Genomic DNA, 17,590 nt, shown 5'->3' with positions numbered 1-17,590 from the left:
CTTTACCTTCAAAATTAAAAAATACACACGAATAAGCATTTTGTGAATGCCATCACTGAGCCTAGATTTTTTAATGTGAAAAGAGAATCCATTAACCTACTTTAATCACATTTCCATGATGTCTCTGTTGTGAACTCTATATAATAACACAAAAATGAAAGTGAATGAGGTACTATTTCTACATTGTTAGTGCACACAAAGGAAGTCTCCCAAGTGACTTTAACCCAATTAAAATATTAATTTATCTTCTAATTTCTCTCACAATACCATTCTATAGCAAGAGGAAACATCACAAAAGTGTAATTAATGACTGTATATACACTGCAGATATTGTTTGGGGGTGGAAGTAGATGACATTATTACTTTGTTAGGAATGTTAGGGATAGTCGAAAATTCACTATGTTATGTAACTCATGTATATCGAATAATTCATTTGTGTTTTGTACTATATATATTATCATTATGCCCAAAATATAAGCATTCAATTTTTTTTATTTTTTTTATTTTACTGTTCCTCTATATTGTTCCTCCATATACACAGAATATTAAGTTGTTCGTTTACATTTCAGATGAATAATTTTACCCCGGTCCCTTAAGTTTCAGCTGATCACTGCGCAGAAGTCGCCTTTCCTGTAAAGCAGCATCACTCAATACTGCTGTGCTTATACTGTAAGTACCGTATAAATATTATTAAATATGATAACTTTTTCTATTTTAATGCACAGAAATGTATAGATTTATGATGATACACTACCATAACCTGACTACAGAGCTCCCACTTTTCCCAGTTAACCCACTCAGCCTAGCTGTTTAGACGTTAGTTTAAGCTAGTGCTAATGTTTTGCTAGTTAGCACTAGCTTCTTCCTTTTGTAGTCCATTTGAATGAACTACAAGTTCCATAGTTCCATAGAGCATCACTGGGGACCAATCAGATGTGGCGGTGGGAATAGAAACCATAGCTGGCTAGTTAATTAATGAATGATTGATTGATTGATTAGTTAATTATTATCTTATTCAACTTATTTCTGGTTTTAATGTTTATATAAATGAACTTGAATACTATACACCAGAAGAAAAGTGACTGAAATGAAGGGGGAATTTACTTCCGGGACCAGTGTAACATTGTCTGACGTCATCTACTGACGTTGTTTCAGTCTCCAGTGAACCTCCAGTGAACCTCCAGTGAGGAGTATGGACTCTGTGGATGAAGATGTGGAGGAAAAGGTGGAGAAGATGCTGAACGGAGAAGGGCTGGAGGTTCTAGACTTTGACTCCACGCGTGATCATGTGCAGGCTGTAACCCTGAGAAAAAACGTGTGCTACATAGTGAGCGCTGTCATCTTCAACACTGAAGTGAGGATCATTAACATGTACATATGCAACACTTAAGATTATAAGATAAATATGTAACACGCTACAGTGACTCTGTGTGTGTGTGTGTGTGTGTGTGTGTGTGATAGGGCAAGGTGCTGATGGTGCAGGAAGCGAAGAGGGAGTGTTACGGTCGCTGGTATCTCCCCGCAGGTCGCATGGAGGCGGGCGAGAGCATCCACGAAGCTCTGCGCAGGGAGGTAAAAGAGGAGGCGGGCTTTGAGTGTGAGCCAATCACCATGCTGCTGGTGCAGGAACGGGGCAGGAAGTGGATCCGCTTCGCCTTCCTCGCCGAGGTCACAGGTCAGCGCTCTGTGGCTTTGTAATAACGTTTATCAGTCAGGCATCTAAAATAATCAGTGGTAGCGGTAAGAGGATTCTGTCTCCACTTTGCATAAAATCATCTACCAAATGATTAATCATTAATAGGATTTATAAGTGGGACTGTTAAAAAGCTACAAAGCTCCTGTAAATTATTTAACGCAGATATTTCTTCTCTTCTGCTCACTACTTCTCCGTAGACCCAGGCCATGACTTCAGCTTTTATAATAAAAGATTTTATAGTAAAAAGTAGAACAAGAATAAATATCTTATCATATATATAATTGTTTCTCCACTTCCATGGAAAATATAAAAGGAGTTCTTTTCAGCATTTCAGTGAGGCAGTGCCTGAAGATGGTGTAATAGTAATGCTTCCTGTCCTCGTCCACTAGGGGGCAGCCTGAAGACGCCGTCCGAGGCCGACTCGGAGTCGGTGCAGGCTCAGTGGTGGGATCGAGAGGCTCCTCTTCCTCTGCGCAGCTGGGACATTGCGTGTCTTATCGACGCTGGGCTGAGATATCGTCAGAAGCCTTGGTTCCCCGTTTGTCACCCTGTGAACTTGCCTTGCTCTGTGGTGTGTCAGAGACTGCTCCTCGTCTTCAGCTGCAAGGAGCGAATGTGGCTGCTTCTCGCTAAACACACAGCCAATCCTGAGACGCACACTCGCCTTCCTGTGGCCGTCTCACAGGAAGGGCATTCGGTCACATGGGCGGGGAGCAGACTCGTCCAGGAGTGCATGCGGGCGATGAGTCACGTGCTGCACGTCAACACGCATGGGATTCTGGGAGTGCAGCACGACGGCAGAGTCCTGGGCCAATCAGACGGGATCTGTTTCAATACACTCGTGACTCTGGAGCATTCAGAAGAGGGGGCGGAGCTTAGCAGCCCACCGCTTTTGGACAGCGAGAGGTACACGTGGCGCGAAGTGACCAATCAGAGCCTGAAAGGCAAGATACTGAGGAGGATAAAGGACAGATCACTCCTGCCCATGCACGTTCTCTAATGATTGGCTTTGACTAATTAACTACAACAGATTTAAGCTAATGATCGGTTTGCACTGCTTTCTGACACACTGCAGGGCGTCTCTACAGTGATCTGCGTGCTTCAGCTGTTGCGGTGCGACAGTGTGCGAAATGTGCCATTACTTTCTCACATCTATGCTTTTGGATCCAAAGCACTGTGTGATGCAGGATTATCTCATCTACTTCCTACTAACTATTTATTAACGCTTAAAGACAGGGTTCTGTATCTGTAGTTGTGACACAGAGTTCAAAAGTTTGCATAGAGGTGTAGAGAGCCAATCAGAGTGCAGCATTTAAGATCCTGAACATCGCAGCCAGAAAAGCGTACAAAATACATCACACTCCGAGCCCTGTGGGCGGAGGATCTGAGGCTGAGATAAGTTCTCCTCAAGACGTCTTTTTATTTAGAGAATGTTTTCACTTTAAGTATACCAAATTATATACATCTTAATACCTTTACTGTCTGATGGTTTATGTTTTAAATGTGAATTAGAAAATCCCAGGAGTTTCTGAAATACTTAAACCAGCCTGTCTGGCAGCAACAAACCTCACCACAGTCAAAGTCACTGACATGATCACATTTTCCCCCTGTTTCTGATGTTTGATGTGACCTGAAGCTCTTGACCTGTATGATTTTATGAACTGCACCCGCTGCTACATGATTGGCTGATTAGAAAATTTCATGAATGAGCCAGGTATACAAGTGTTCCTAATAAAGTGGACTGTGAGTATAATGAGAATATTCGTAAACGTTTATTGACGAAATGGAAGAGCTGCCCAGAGACGTCTATTTTTTTTCTCATTACGGAGAAAAAAACATTTCTATTCAACGGTAATCATGCATACTACAGATGCTTTGGAGTTTGCCTTTAAGCGCTATGACGCATGGTGAGAAAAATGTATCAAGTATGAGGCATGATAGACACTTCTGTTTTGTAATAAATCAGTTTACTGATACAGCAAGAGTGTCATGATTTTCATCTTTATATCATCCATGTTTACACAGATCAGATTGTTTCATGTATACAAGTCCAGTCCTTCAGCAACAAGCACTGAATTCATCAGAGACACAGAAGTCACACACGATGCTGTGTCTGAGCCCCGTGTTAAGCGATACAGACTCTGAGAACATCTTGATTACCATCACAGTGATAACGACTGTGACTCATTAGGAAAATAATACAGAGGAAAAGAGAAATCAGATGATGAAACATGACCAGAAACATCTGCAGACCCTTAATGTTTGGTTCAGCAATTAAAACAAATATTAATAAATGTCCATATGTAAAGTACCACACTTAGTAAAGATGACAGAAGTCTTTTTCCATACTTATTTCAAAGCCTGTAATAATATTATTATTATAATATAAATAATGATATAAGACTAATGAGCAGAAAAAGTTTGAGTCTCCTAAATATGTCACTACGATATGATCATTTTAAACATGAAATACGCATTAAAGGCGATAATTCTGCCGTCACTATGTGAGACGAAAAAAAACAGAGTACGAACGGTGAAATGAGAGATGTGCGATGGCTCAGGATCCTTCAAACTCAGGTTAATCATCAGATTGTGCTGTTTGGTCTCGAGACAAATCGAGACTTTTTTAGGATTCTCAATCCGCAGTGAAATTTAACTCCTGGGTTAATGATCCAACTTGGATAACGTTTGGACCGAGCATAGAAATCTTCTATCTTACGCTAAGGTCAAAGCTGTAAAATCAAATTTGCGTTATGTTTCTCCCTTACCTCAAACGTAGCTCGCTAACTAACCAGACATTTAACAATAATCAGCTATACGATATAGCTTAACATTCAATGTGCAAAATTTGAGCATGAACACTTGAATTCAAAAAAAGCAGCACTTTTGGGCAGCCGATTAAGCGTAGGTATTATCTATTTCATGATGTACAGATAAAGGTGATCTTCTCTACCACACTAAATCATCGCTCTACTAGAGCTAACTACGCCAAATACCCCTTACTGCAGAACGAAGACTCCAGGGGGTGGAGTCGGACCTGATCCAGCTCCTCCTTCCTGAGCAGATTCAACCCAAAACCCCAGAGGGTGGAGAGAACTCAGTGTTTCGTGCTGGATAAGTGTGTGTGCTGTTTTGTGTTGTCTAGTGGGTTAGAGTTAGGTTTATAGGAGGAGTTGGATCAGGTCCAGCTCCACCCCCTGGACGTTTGGTTCAGCAGCGAGGATTATCTTGACGATGCCGCTTAAGTTGCAAAGGAAAATGTGCATTAATGGATTTTGATCAAATCAGAATAGCTATAATTTTGGTTGATATTTAAAAAATACACGATCTGACTAAAAATAAAAGTTTTGTCAAAATTTCTGTGTATAAAAATACACAATATAAATATTAAATAAGGCCACTGCATCTTCACATTTGGATGGATATGAAAATAACTTTGGAGCCATTTTTCTCAGTTTTAGTGTTAGTGTAGTGACTGAGGAAGAACTCACCTTTATCACTTTAAATATTTTTTCTACTATAGAAGCTGAAAGTCGTTAATTATCATCATTCATCCAGTCAATTCCTGACTGTTTTAAAGGCACCACGTGTCTCATGGTCTTCAAAAGGCTGGTAAAAAGCGGTCAACTCCAAACACGTGACCAGCAACGAGACCGACCCTTACCGTACCCATGCGTGAGGAAAGTGACCCATGCCAGTGTATTGTACCCTGCAGTGACAGTCCCGCCTTCCTCTGTGCAAACACGTGAACTCTGAAGCACCTGAAGATTCAGCCCTGCGTTTGTTTAAGGGGCTGAGAGATGCTCCTGATCGCCCACAGGGAGTTTGACGAAGGCGATGGCTGCGAGCTCCTTGCAGAACTCCTCCAGTACGATCACGCCCTTCAACAGGGTGCCATGATCCACTCTGAGGATGGGGGAAATCAGAAATGACTTGGAGTGCACTCTCACACAGTGTTGACCAATTAAACAAAAAGGAGGTGGGGCTTATCAAACCTCAGCTCTAGTTCATCAATAGGATTTACCAAACTGCCATTTAATCAACTAGATTTACACCAAGGCACTGCTGAAGTCTTGATTCTGATTGGTCAGAAGGCAGATCCATTGTTCTGATCCGTTATTTATTAAAAGTACAAAATGCATTAACGTTACAAGGGATGGAACAACAATAAATAAATGATAAATAAACTAAAAAATATGTGTTTTGACGTTGACAATTCGGTGTGGTCGATATCGCTAGATATCTCTAAGAAGAACGTTTAATTTAAAATTTAAAAGCGGTGAAGGATTGATGCTTTATAGCTACAGTAACAGATAACATGTGGGAATACACAATAACTATAAATGGATAAAAAAAAAAAGCAAAATGTGTAGTAATTGTCAAGCTACCATGGTATAAGGAGGATAAAAAAATAACGACAGCTCCGCCTCATGTCTGTTCTGCATCACACCAACCTGCCACTGATAATTTTCCTATAACTGCACACCTCATCATGCTTATTCCTTATTAATATGGGTTATTAAAATGTGGATAATGCACTGAGTCTTTACTTTAATGAATCATTTTGTAGAAAAACGAATCACATGGTCTTACACAGTCTCCTCCTCGAGGCCCATGAGCTGCTTCCTGACCGTGACGAGTCTCTGGGTGAAGTTTGGGATGTGCTGGATCCTCTGCATCAGCTCGCCGATCACCTACAGCAAGAAACAGGAAGCAGGTAATGATTAATGATAAATGAGTAATGATTTAAAACCTACCTTCCTACAGATTAGCAATGTCTAGCTCTGTTATAGGACAGTGAATTATTTCATTAGTATTATTATCAAGCTGATCTAACTAAGCTAAACACATCTACAAGTTTATCTACTTCGAAGCGTGACTATGTAACGGACATTATATCTGTCATGTAAGGATATGAAACAATTTGAAAAAAGTCAAAATGTTTTCCTGGTATAAAATGGTAGTTGATAAAATACATATATAATCTACTGTTAAAAAAAATCATACATTCATTAGCATGTTTAAAATGTATTTAATGTTGTAGCTAAACTCTTTTTTAAGTGTGAAATATGAATAAATTTGGATTAAACACACAGTAAAGCTAGAGTTATGGCTTGGTCGCTGTAGGAAATTCACTGGAGACTGTTGTTCGGATTTATTTGCTTTGCACTGGAGTTTTCGCCGCTGGCTTCCAATTTATTTTGGTTTAACTTAATTTGAATTGATTTATTTCTGTAAAGCTGCTTTGTGACAATGTCCATTGTTAAAAGCGCTACACAAATAAAATTAAAGTGAATTGAGTTTCGGAGAGCAGAGACTGGACATGAGTAATGTGATAGAGGGAGAAGAAAAGAAAAATGCTCACTCGGACGAGTGTAGAGAAGAGCGAACGAGTGCCAGGGCTCAGGCTAATGTAGGGGTCCAGCAGGTACTCGTGAAGATGAGGGTGAGGAAACACGGCCAGCCGAGACAGCACTGACGTCACCTGTAGGTTCAGCTCATACGGCTGACACACACACACACACACACACACACACACACACACACATACATCGAGGAAGAAATGATGAGAGTGTGTTGTGTATGTGTCGAGAATGTGAAGATTATTTCATCTGGATAAATAGGATGCAGTAGCAAAATGGCTACCTGCTCCAGTATGCGTGAAATCCTGTCCAACAGTACTTTGAGGAAGTGTCCTTCGTAGAAGTCTGAACTGCTGGACTGGACTTCGATCGGTTTTGGGGTGTCCGGCCAACCCCAGTCCGCAGACACAGCCGAACACTCTTTCAGCTGCGAAATGAGAGAGAGAGAGAGAGAGAGAGAGAGAGAGAGAGAGAGAGAGAGAGACTGAGTTAACCTCACAGCATACAGCATACATCTCGTTCTGGTGTACTTTATTTCAAAGTTGATCAAGGCATTCAACTGATATACAACTAACTAATATATACAGCAGTAGTTTTCTATAAAATGTTCGAATGTGAGACAATTAAGGCATTTGAAAGCATTTAAATTTACCCATAAGTACCTGATGGACGACCAAAAAAAAAAAAAAAAGCGTGTGTAACGAGTGAAACAAGTTTTATTTTCGAATGTAGGCACGAGTCAAAAATGAAATAGAAATGCACTGGGTGTGAGTGAATACAAAATGAAAACAAATAAGCAAAAATAAAGCCTGACATGTTTTATTTCTCTTATACCACAGCAATTTGCCAACAATTACGCTCACGTGATACTTTTTATCCATTTGTAGTTACGTTTTATGTTGTGGAACGTCTGTGAAACAAGTTTGTTCCTTATATTATAGCTGCTATAAATAGTCGCTCACTCACCACTCTTTTTTTCTCTCTCTTGAAGTTAATAAGACAAAAAAATTGCATCTTGTCATGTTACCGAGACCATGCAAAGTGTAAATTCCTCGATCATGAAGACTTTCCCGTGGCGGAAAACCTAAAGTTACAGGTTTACCTCTGTTACCAAGCGCTGCCACTGGAGACTCCTTCCATCAGTGCTAAATAAGCATTCTATTTCCTTACAGAAAACGCAACCATAAAAACAATTACACATTGTTAATTAGCCATGTTGTTGCTATAGAAACGATAACGCAGGCATATTAGAATTAGTGTGTTAATATAAACCTATATAAATATAAGTTTTGGGTTTTTTTTTTCTTTTTTCAAGAAATGATGGACTACTGAAGATGGTGTACTTTGTTTAAAAAGTCCTTGTAAACACAAACGAATTAATGACACTGACCAGCGCAAGGCGATAACTTTTAGGTCATTTTTTTTTTTTTTTTTGCGAATCTGCATTTTGTTATTCTAGACGATTGAATCGTTAATTAGGAATGTTTTTAAAAAGCAGTGAAAAAATCACCACAGTAACAAACAAGCTTACAAGATGGGTTTCTGGAAGTCTTACCAATTTTAAAGCATCGTGGACGTATGTGTCATATCCTGCTCCCTGTACATGCTGGGATGTTTTTGCCTCTTGGGGAACTAAACAGAGGAAACTGCAGGGAAAAAAAGGGGCCACTAATACATCAATGTCAGTAAAATACAAGAGAGACTATGTGCTGTATGTGTCAGAGAGAAGAGAAAGACAAATACACGCTTGCTCTACCTGTTAACAGTTTCAGCTATCTGTGTGTGTGTGCTGGACTTTCTCTCTTCCCTGGACAAGGACAGCAAATGCTCCGAGCCACTGAACTCACTTTCCGTGAAGAAAGGATCCTCCTCCATCTCTCTGTAAGACAAAGAAAGAGAATAATCAGAGTAAGAAAAGATAAACATTGCTTTTTTTTTTTTTTTTTTATGACTTGACTGCTTAGTTTCCCCCCTCCCCTCCCCTTACTCTGACTCTTCCAGGAAATCAGGATCAGTTCCCGGTCTCTCGTCGCAGCCCCCTGAAACCGGCAACCTATAGGATCGACTCTCGATGTTCCGCAGCACCAGGTTGGTCAGGATGTGTTTGTCGGGCTTCTTCAGGAGTTCCTCGAACAGCCGTAATGTAGTGATGCTAATCTAGAGTTTCACAATAAAAGGAGCGTTAGGATTCAACAGAGGACGCTACAGGAAAAATAATGCATCAGTGATGATCCCAGAATCATTAGACTCAGACACCTCGTCTGAGATGTGGTCGCAGTGTTTGATGAGATTGTAGCGCAGCGTGTGTGTGTGCGTGGGCGTGGCGGTCGACTGCTCCCGGTGCGTGTCGCCACCCAGCAGGAAGTGCACCAGCTCGTGCAGCAGGATGGCGGACTGTGTGTGATTGACGCAGCGTGACAGGAGAGCCGTGTGGACCAGAACGCCAACCTCTGACCTGTGCAATCACACACACACACACACACACACACACACACACACACCAAGAAAATATTTCACTTAACATCAAATTCATAACAGAAGCTTAACACTTTCCTATTTAGTTTTAACTGCAAAAAACTACATGTTACTGAGCATCTTGCAGAAGCAGCCGCAGTTCTTCTGGAGACTTTGACTGTCGACTCGCTTCTTGTTTCTGCAGCGAAACCCGGCAGCCTTCATTCTGTTTTTTTGTCTGAAAAGTGTCTCTTATGGAATCTGCTGCTTTCTTTACTGACATACAAACATTTTTCTGTAACATTTAAGTTTGTGCTGGAAAACTAATGTTTGGAATCTAAAATGTTTTTGTACTGAATCAATAATGTAGAAGTCAGAAAATAAAAATCTATAACAAAGATTGTACTAAAAAAAATATATATATATAGGGTGCTTAAGACTTTTGCACAGGACTGTAAATATTGCCCAGGTAAGATGAATGACATGCAAGTTTTTTTTAAAAACGTTTGCACAGCACCGCAGGTTATTTGACTCACATCTGTAGCAGCTGAGGCTCAATGATTCCAGTAAGCCACTGCTGGTGAAGAGCCTTGGCAAGTTTAACAGCAAGCACCTGAACACAGACAGAGACAGAGAGAAGCGACGTATTTAATGTACAGATGAGGAATGTGTAACACCTGTAGTATATGCTAAAAATATGATTTGCTTATTTGCTTTATTACCTCTGGTGCATCTTTAATGAGCTGGTCGCAGTAGTCGAGCCAGCGGAAGAACCTGTCCATGTGCTCCTGCGCTGGAAACGACTGGCTTTCCTCCGCGCTGACCGGGGATGACTGAGTCCTGCCAAAACACAGCGCGCTAATCAATACATTTTGTAATATGAAGCAAAGTGTAGATTAGCGGAATTTACAGGAATTGTAATTATGTTAGGTCCAGATGTAATTTGCATATATTTTTTCCAATGCTCTAAGTAAGGAATAAAACACTGTGAGGTGGTGTGATTGGAGCTACCACTCCAAACTTTTATTCTCCCATAACAGCTCGTCCCGTAGCGTTTTATTCCTCTTATACCACAGCAATTTGCCAGTTACAATTTTCATCAAAGAACAACACATCAGGCTTTTATCTGTTTATAGTTACATTTAATTTCCACAAAACAAGTGAGCTCCTGTTCTCAGTTACAGTATATCAGCAGTCATTCCCTCACCAGCATCTGTTTTTTATTCTCTCTCTCATCCTGAAGATGTCGGAAAACTTAAAGTCACAGCTTTATCTCTGACTGTTAAAAAGCGCTGACACTGGAGACTCCTTCCATAAATGTGAAAATTTAACCATAACAACAATTATACACAGTTTTTAAATCTCTTTATGGGGTGTGTCCATTAATACAAGTCCCTATAGTTGTTGTTACTATAGAAACAATAACATTTCAACGAATAACTTATTAACGTCAAAAGAGAGAGAAAATAATGTAACCATTACAACGTAAGTAACCTGATTCATAGACATTCCACAACGCTGATGTAACTATAAACGGATAAAAAGTGTGTGCCATTCTTTAGTTAATAAAAACATTGTGATTGTTGGCAATAAAACACCTCGAGACATATTGATGTTATAGTAAAATAAACTTCGAGGTGTTTACAGTAACACCACGTCATTGATTTCTTTTCTATAACAGCACCACCCCAAGCATGTTATTCCACATTCCTTAGATATACTGTATAATGTAAAGTAAGTATGTTTTAGAAATCATGCATAACTTTCTTTGCTATTTTGTGTCTTGGTAACACATCCAAACCCACACCTGTCCCTACCTCCACTGCTTGACGGTGTAGCTGTGTATGTCCTCAGGATGGAGTGTGGTGGGGATAGCGCCGTAGAGCTCACACACTCTCTGTGCCAGAAAGTCACACAGTGGAGTTTGCTCTGCCAGAAGCTTGGCCGTGTCCTCCTGAGGAATGCTGGTCAGGAGCAGCATGCTCTCCATCGCTCGCAAAGCAACGCGGCTTTTCTGACACACACACACACACACACCACATCTCAGTATACGCTGATCAACTCTTCATTTATACCGTCTGAGCACCGTTCTTTACCAAGCTGGAAATGAGAACACTCAGAGGCTCACCTGGCTTTTCCCAAGCTGCACGAGGATCTGGATAAAACCCGTGTCTGGCTGGCTTGAGCTCTGCGCGGAAGGAGAAGCCGAGTTCTCTGGACTGGATCCGCCACTGGCTCCTTCTACACCTTCCTCTGACACAGAGCTACATCTCTGAGGCTGGCCTTCTTTACTAGTCTGTGTTATAGAGGATTTACATTCATTTACTCGCTTAAAATCAATGTCTCTCTTTACAAATAAAAGAACCACAGGAGCTGCAAAGAAATGACTCACCTCCAGGATGTAGTTGAGGACGGACGGGTCTTTCTTCACACGAGAACAAACGGAAAAGAGAAACAACGACTCCTCCCTCTCTGTTTGCGAATCAGGGAGCCCACACAGACGAATCAGCTTCTGGAGTGCAACACCGACACATGAGAAAACAGATACATCTGTTGCTCAAATCTGCTGTAATAATAATAATAATAATAAACACAGAGCTGCTAATAAGCTGCAGAGTTAAAACTGGTATATTAGAGGTATTTAGAAACACAATTTATGCAACAGTTGCTTTGCTCATTAAACAAATTATAATCAGAATTTAAAGATCAACACGTTTGAATCATTAGTGGTGCCTCTATAGGGCATTTCCACCAGAGGAACCAGGGCTGATTTTAGCTCCTGCACCATAGTTCCAGGAACGTTTGCAGTTTGCAGGGATAGAGCTTGCTGTGGTTAATTTCACTGACTGGCCAAACACAAGCTTCATATAATCATCCATGTGGAAGTTTTAAAACCCTGCGTTTATCTAACAGACAATTACTAAAGTGCACACAGCCGACAAGGAGATCAGGAGATCAGCAAATATCACAAGAGTGTATTTTGTACCTGCTTCCAGTAACAAGTCCACCACGGAGTTTGTGTCACTGCTGTTTATTTAAATAACAGTCACAGTTTCTGCAATGTAATGAAAATGTAAATCAGGAGGAACTGTGTGGTGAAGGAGGCGTGGCCTCTGTGTCTGTCAGTCCCAGTGAAGGAGGTATGGCACTGACACAAACTCCGTGGTGGACTTGTTACTGGAAGCAGGTACAAAATACACTCTTGTGATGTTTGCTGATCTCCTGATCTCCTTTGTCGGCTGTGTGCACTTTAGTAATTGTCTGTTAGATAAACAAGGGTTTTAAAACTTCCACATGGATGATTATATGAAGCTTGTCAGTCTCAGTGAAGGAGGTGTGGCCTCTGTGTCTGTCAGTCTCAATGAAGGAGGTGTGGCCTCTCGTTCTGTCAGTCCCAGTAAAGGAGGCGTGGCCTCAGTGCATGTCAGTGTCAGTAAAGGAGGCGTGGCCTCTCGTTCTGTCAGTCCCAGTGAAGGAGGCGTGGCCTCAGTGCATGTCAGTGTCAGTAAAGGAGGCGTGGCCTCTCGTTCTGTCAGTCCCAGTGAAGGAGGCGTGGCCTCAGTGCATGTCAGTGTCAGTGAAGGAGGCGTGGCCTCTATGTCTGTCAGTCCCAGTGAAGGAGGCGTGGCCTCAGTGCATGTCGGTGTCAGTGAAGGAGGCGTGGCCTCTGTGCACGTCAGTGTCAGTGAAGGAGGTGTGGCCTCAGTGCACGTCAGTGTCAGTGAAGGAGGCGCGGCCTCAGTGCACGTCAGTGTCAGTGAAGGAGGCGTGGCCTCTGTGCAGTGAAGGAGTGTATGTCAGACCCTCATATCTAACTTCCTGCACTGCACAGTGTTGCATCAACACTTCTCTAACTTGCACTGTTCTGCCCCGTTGGCCTTTTATATTTCACAAGCTGGCTTATTTATCTTCCATCAAATCATCTGGGAAAGAGAGCTACACACTCATAATAGTCCTTATTCAATTTTACTTGTATAGCGCTTTTCACAATGGACATTGTCACAAAGCAGCTTTACAGAAATAAATGGATTCACAAAAATATATATATATATTGTAAATATGTGAATTTATCCCTGTGAATTTATCCCTAATGAGCAAGCCAGAGGCGACGGTGGTGAGGAAAAACTCCCTGAGACGACATGAGGAAGAAACCTTGAGAGGAACCAGGCTCAAAAGGGAACCCATCCTAATCAGGGTGATAATGGATAGTGCAATTATAAATAAATCCCTTCTATTACTGTGTACTATATGGATAAATAGTGCAATTGTGCAACCAATAAATTCAACACAGTTTTTGCAAGAAGTCCGGTTGGTTAAAATCTATCCACTGCCCACTGATGGAGTCCTGAGTACGAAGGTGCTCGTGGCAACCGCAGCCCCAAAGCCACTTATGGTATTACTATCCTCAATAGCATTAGAGAAACCTTCATTTTAATAAATCCACGTTGTAAATTCTCTTCATCATCACAGAGCAGTGTTAGTGAACATTAGCGCTAATCATGGTGGTATATGGATATGGCTCACCTGTACAGGTCGATACACGTTAATCACGTGCAGTATGGGCTTCTGGATCTGCGCCAGGAGTTTGGAGAAAAACAGCAGGACCTGCTGGCTCATTCCGGGAGGATACTGTGCAAAAAAAGGGGAGATGTTCAATGTGAAGAACAAAGACAGAGACCAGGCTCGCATGGTCTGATGCATGTACACGTGTGTGTGTGTGTGTGTGTGTATGTGTGTGTGTGTGTGTATACCTGTGCCTTTCCCAGCGTGCACAGTGTCTCCAGTAGTTTGTGCTGGAGCAGGTATTCCATGCAGGGCCCCGTCTCCTCCACCTCCTGCTGTCTCTCCTCGTACACCAGGATGTCCAGCATCTGCTTTAGTCTCCATGGGATGTCTGTCTGCTTCACCGGCTGCGCCTCATCTATACAACATAAAAAAAAGAAAAACAAAAAACCAACTCGATCTGTGTGTTCTTTCAAAGGCAAAGGTGTTAATGATAGTCAGAGTATACGTTACTGTGATTATACCACTGTGCTGTTGAGTTCTCAAATCTGATTGGCGTTTCTATGGTGACGATTTGTCATAGACTTCTGATGATATACATAACGTAAGAGTAATAATAACCCATTTTAAAGAAAGCTGTTCTTATTTAATAAAGACGTATAATCTGTGATATGGTGAAGTTTTCTGTGAGGAGACATTTATTTAACACTAAATTAACGGGAGTTATTTAACATTTATGGAAGGAGTCTCCAGTGTCAGCGCGTACCGGGACAAGATTGTATTTAAATTCTCTCTTTATCCCGAGTGCTTCCGGTGTTCTCTCTCGAACCTCACCTGTAGTTTCAATGTAGTAGTTGGTTATTCCTTTCCAATGATCGACGAAAGAGTCGAGCAGATTTACTGAAGGCTCTCTCTGAAACAAGACATGAAACAGAACACAGATCAGACGTGTGAAAAAGTCTATCGTTCACTCCCAGTACGAGGTTATTTATACTACAGCGCTGTTGGATTCTCAATCCTGATTGGTCACAAGGTGTTGATGAATTTTCTACACCAGCAGCTCTGACAGTAGTGCAGCTGCAAATCACAGATTTATGTTAATAACCTCGTTCTGATACGTTACTGTTTCTATAGTAACATCTCCACATAAGCTGTAATCTAAATGACTACTAAAACATGCTGTTAATTAAGGAAGCAAAAAGTATAATTGAAGGAGTCTCCAGTATCAGAGCTTTGTAACAGTTCTGGTACTACTATTACTACTTCTAGTACTATTACTACTACTATTACTACTTCTAGTACTACTATGACCATTATTACTACTTCTAGTACTACCACCACCACTATTACTACTATATCTAGTACTACTATGACCATTACTACTACTTCTAGTACTACTACTACTATGACCACTATTACTACTTCTAGTACTATTAGTACCAACACTAACTACTACTACTATTGTTACTGCTTCTGGTACGACTGCTACCAGCATCCCTATTACTTCTACTACTACCAACACTAATTACTACTATTACTACTACTTCTAGTACTACTATTACTGCTATCAGTACTACTATTACTACTAATTACTTCTATTACTACCACAAATATTACTATGAATTCTAGTACTTCCACCACTATTACTACCACTACTATTACTACTTCTTCTAGTATTAATATTACTATTTATACTGCTACTACTTTTATTTCTAGTACTACTATTACTATCAATACTGCTACTACTACTACTTCTAGTACTACTACTACTTGTAGTACTCCTATTACTAATACTGCTTCTAGTACTATAACTACCACATGTAGTACTACTATTACTATTAATACTGCTACTACTACTTCTATTATTACTAGTTATGGGAACTAACTTATTTTGCAGTTGTTCCAGGACACTGAATTTAACTACAAACTGATAAAAAAAAATGTTTAAAAAGTATGACGTGTCGTTCTTTAATTAATACGAAACCGGACTCATTGGCAAATTGCTGTGGTGTAAGAGGAATAAAACACTGCTGCTGATGGAAAACAATCATCTTCCACGATGGTAACAGAAGTGATGCTTCACACTGCTGCTTATTTTTCTGTAACAGCACGACATGCAGTGTGTTTCAACCGGGTTTATGAACAGGACAGGATTACAGACATGAGTTACATGAGTTACAATACAAGCTAGACGTTCAGGGAGGGAAGGAGCACTTGTGTTGTTGAGGTTTTTCAGAAGAGAAGTATTTGCCCTGCAGTGTTCAGACTTGTAGCAGGAATGTCCTGAAGATCCTGAACACCTCCTCATGCCGATTAGCACAGTTTATATAAGTGAAGACAGACAAAACACACTGGGATAAATCGAGCTGATAAATAAAGCTGGCATGCATTTGCTACATTACTGATTTTAATGTCTTACAGAGTTAGTTTATCAACTGCGTTGGCTAAAATACCACCCAGTTAGCAAGCTAGCAATACAATACATAACATTTAAACTCTTTTTAAAGTATCATACAACACGACAACTCAATCCTGTTCCTTTCCTATATCTCGTCGATCATTTATTTCGCTTGTTAAACTTGTCAAGCTTGTTCTTTACACACTTCTCAGCAACACGGCTAATCTAACGAAGCTAGCTAACATGCTAGCTTAGAAAAGTTACAAAAGTTGGACTATATTTTATAACTTACAGTTTCCAGGGCCTGCTGGAAAAGAGTCGTCAATTTATTAAACATATCCATCGTAGGATTTTTTTGTTTGTTTGTTTACAAATGTCTGTAATCACGAAAATATGACGAGTCACTCATTGTAATTTTTATTTGAAGCTAAGCTGAGCTTAGCCAGTTTGTTTGGACACATTTCCTTCAACACGTCAGTTAGTTTTCCAGCTCGTCGGTGGCTGAATCTCTAATATCGGCATCCTCACTACCGCTGTGCACTACATAGGGCACGAGCGCACTGGATTATACACCCTATGTAGTGCACTATGCGTTTAGTGTATAGCCATTTGGGATGAAGCGTATTTATCTGCCGAGTTGTCAGGAAGAGGCGCCCTCTCTCTGTGCAACCTGGCTAAAGTTACAGCAGATACAAGTCTAAATTAAATCAATAATTTAATAAATGTTTCATGTAGATATTAACACTTTGTGTCAAAAGTGACAAAAGTTATGAAAATTCAAATTCAGTATAATTAATACAGGTTTAATTACAATATAATTAAAACACATTGCTTTTAAATAAAAAAAAGAGATAAATACACATAAAAACAGTTATCCTGGTTGTTAACTGAAACACTACTACTATTACTAACCACTACTACTACTACTAGTAATTTTATTACTATTACTACCACTACTAATATTACTACTACTACTATGACTATTACTACTACTGTTACTAATACTACTACTGTTACCGCTAATACTACTACTGCCACTACTAGTAATATTATTATTACTACTGCCACCACCACTACTACTACTACTTTCACCCCTACTACTAGCAATATTGCTACTACTTGTGCCACTACTACTACTACTAGTACTACTATCAACACTACTAGTAGTACTACTAC

The 17,590-nt window shown here is 40.4% G+C and overlaps 2 protein-coding genes across 2 annotated transcripts; one reads left to right on the top strand and one right to left on the bottom strand.

Annotated features, from left to right (window-relative positions):
* The first annotated feature begins 595 nt into the window (after positions 1-595).
* Positions 596-3,678, top strand: nudt18 (nudix (nucleoside diphosphate linked moiety X)-type motif 18). Its single transcript, XM_026945812.3, has 4 exons — positions 596-669; positions 1,156-1,354; positions 1,462-1,675; positions 2,086-3,678. Exons 2-4 carry the CDS (start codon positions 1,193-1,195, stop codon positions 2,694-2,696), a joined length of 987 nt encoding a protein of 328 aa, XP_026801613.1. The 5' UTR covers positions 596-669; positions 1,156-1,192; the 3' UTR covers positions 2,697-3,678.
* Positions 3,679-3,681: 3 nt separating this feature from the next.
* On the bottom strand, positions 3,682-16,897 carry fhip2b (FHF complex subunit HOOK interacting protein 2B). The gene is made up of 17 exons (XM_026945811.3): positions 16,707-16,897; positions 14,851-14,929; positions 14,265-14,434; positions 14,038-14,142; positions 11,906-12,025; positions 11,642-11,809; positions 11,331-11,527; positions 10,236-10,353; positions 10,050-10,126; positions 9,316-9,514; positions 9,047-9,216; positions 8,816-8,938; positions 8,615-8,705; positions 7,343-7,486; positions 7,062-7,202; positions 6,290-6,390; positions 3,682-5,602 (listed from the first exon to the last, which is right to left on the bottom strand). The coding sequence occupies exons 1-17, from the start codon at positions 16,755-16,757 to the stop codon at positions 5,482-5,484; spliced, it is 2,175 nt and encodes a 724-aa protein (XP_026801612.3). The 5' UTR covers positions 16,758-16,897; the 3' UTR covers positions 3,682-5,481.
* Positions 16,898-17,590: the final 693 nt, after the last annotated feature.

Source organism: Pangasianodon hypophthalmus, chromosome 8 (assembly GCF_027358585.1).
Source record: "Pangasianodon hypophthalmus isolate fPanHyp1 chromosome 8, fPanHyp1.pri, whole genome shotgun sequence".
Lineage (NCBI taxonomy): Eukaryota > Metazoa > Chordata > Actinopteri > Siluriformes > Pangasiidae > Pangasianodon > Pangasianodon hypophthalmus.
Note: the sequence above shows the minus strand (reverse complement) of the source record. Positions and strands in the feature narration are given on the sequence as shown.

Bases quoted from the DNA above. Each gene is read 5' to 3' on its own strand.
- nudt18 (XM_026945812.3), top strand. From the start codon at position 1,193: ATGGACTCTGTGGATGAAGATGTGGAGGAAAAGGTGGAGAAGATGCTG. The intron at 1,355-1,461 runs GTGAGGATCATT...TGTGTGTGATAG, and splicing joins CTGTCATCTTCAACACTGAA to GGCAAGGTGCTGATGGTGCA. The intron at 1,676-2,085 runs GTCAGCGCTCTG...CTCGTCCACTAG, and splicing joins CTTCCTCGCCGAGGTCACAG to GGGGCAGCCTGAAGACGCCG.
- fhip2b (XM_026945811.3), bottom strand. From the start codon at position 16,757: ATGGATATGTTTAATAAATTGACGACTCTTTTCCAGCAGGCCCTGGAA. The intron at 14,435-14,850 runs GTGAGGTTCGAG...TATGTTGTATAG, and splicing joins CTACTACATTGAAACTACAG to ATGAGGCGCAGCCGGTGAAG. The intron at 5,603-6,289 runs GTAAGACCATGT...CCCCATCCTCAG, and splicing joins GGCCTCGAGGAGGAGACTGT to AGTGGATCATGGCACCCTGT.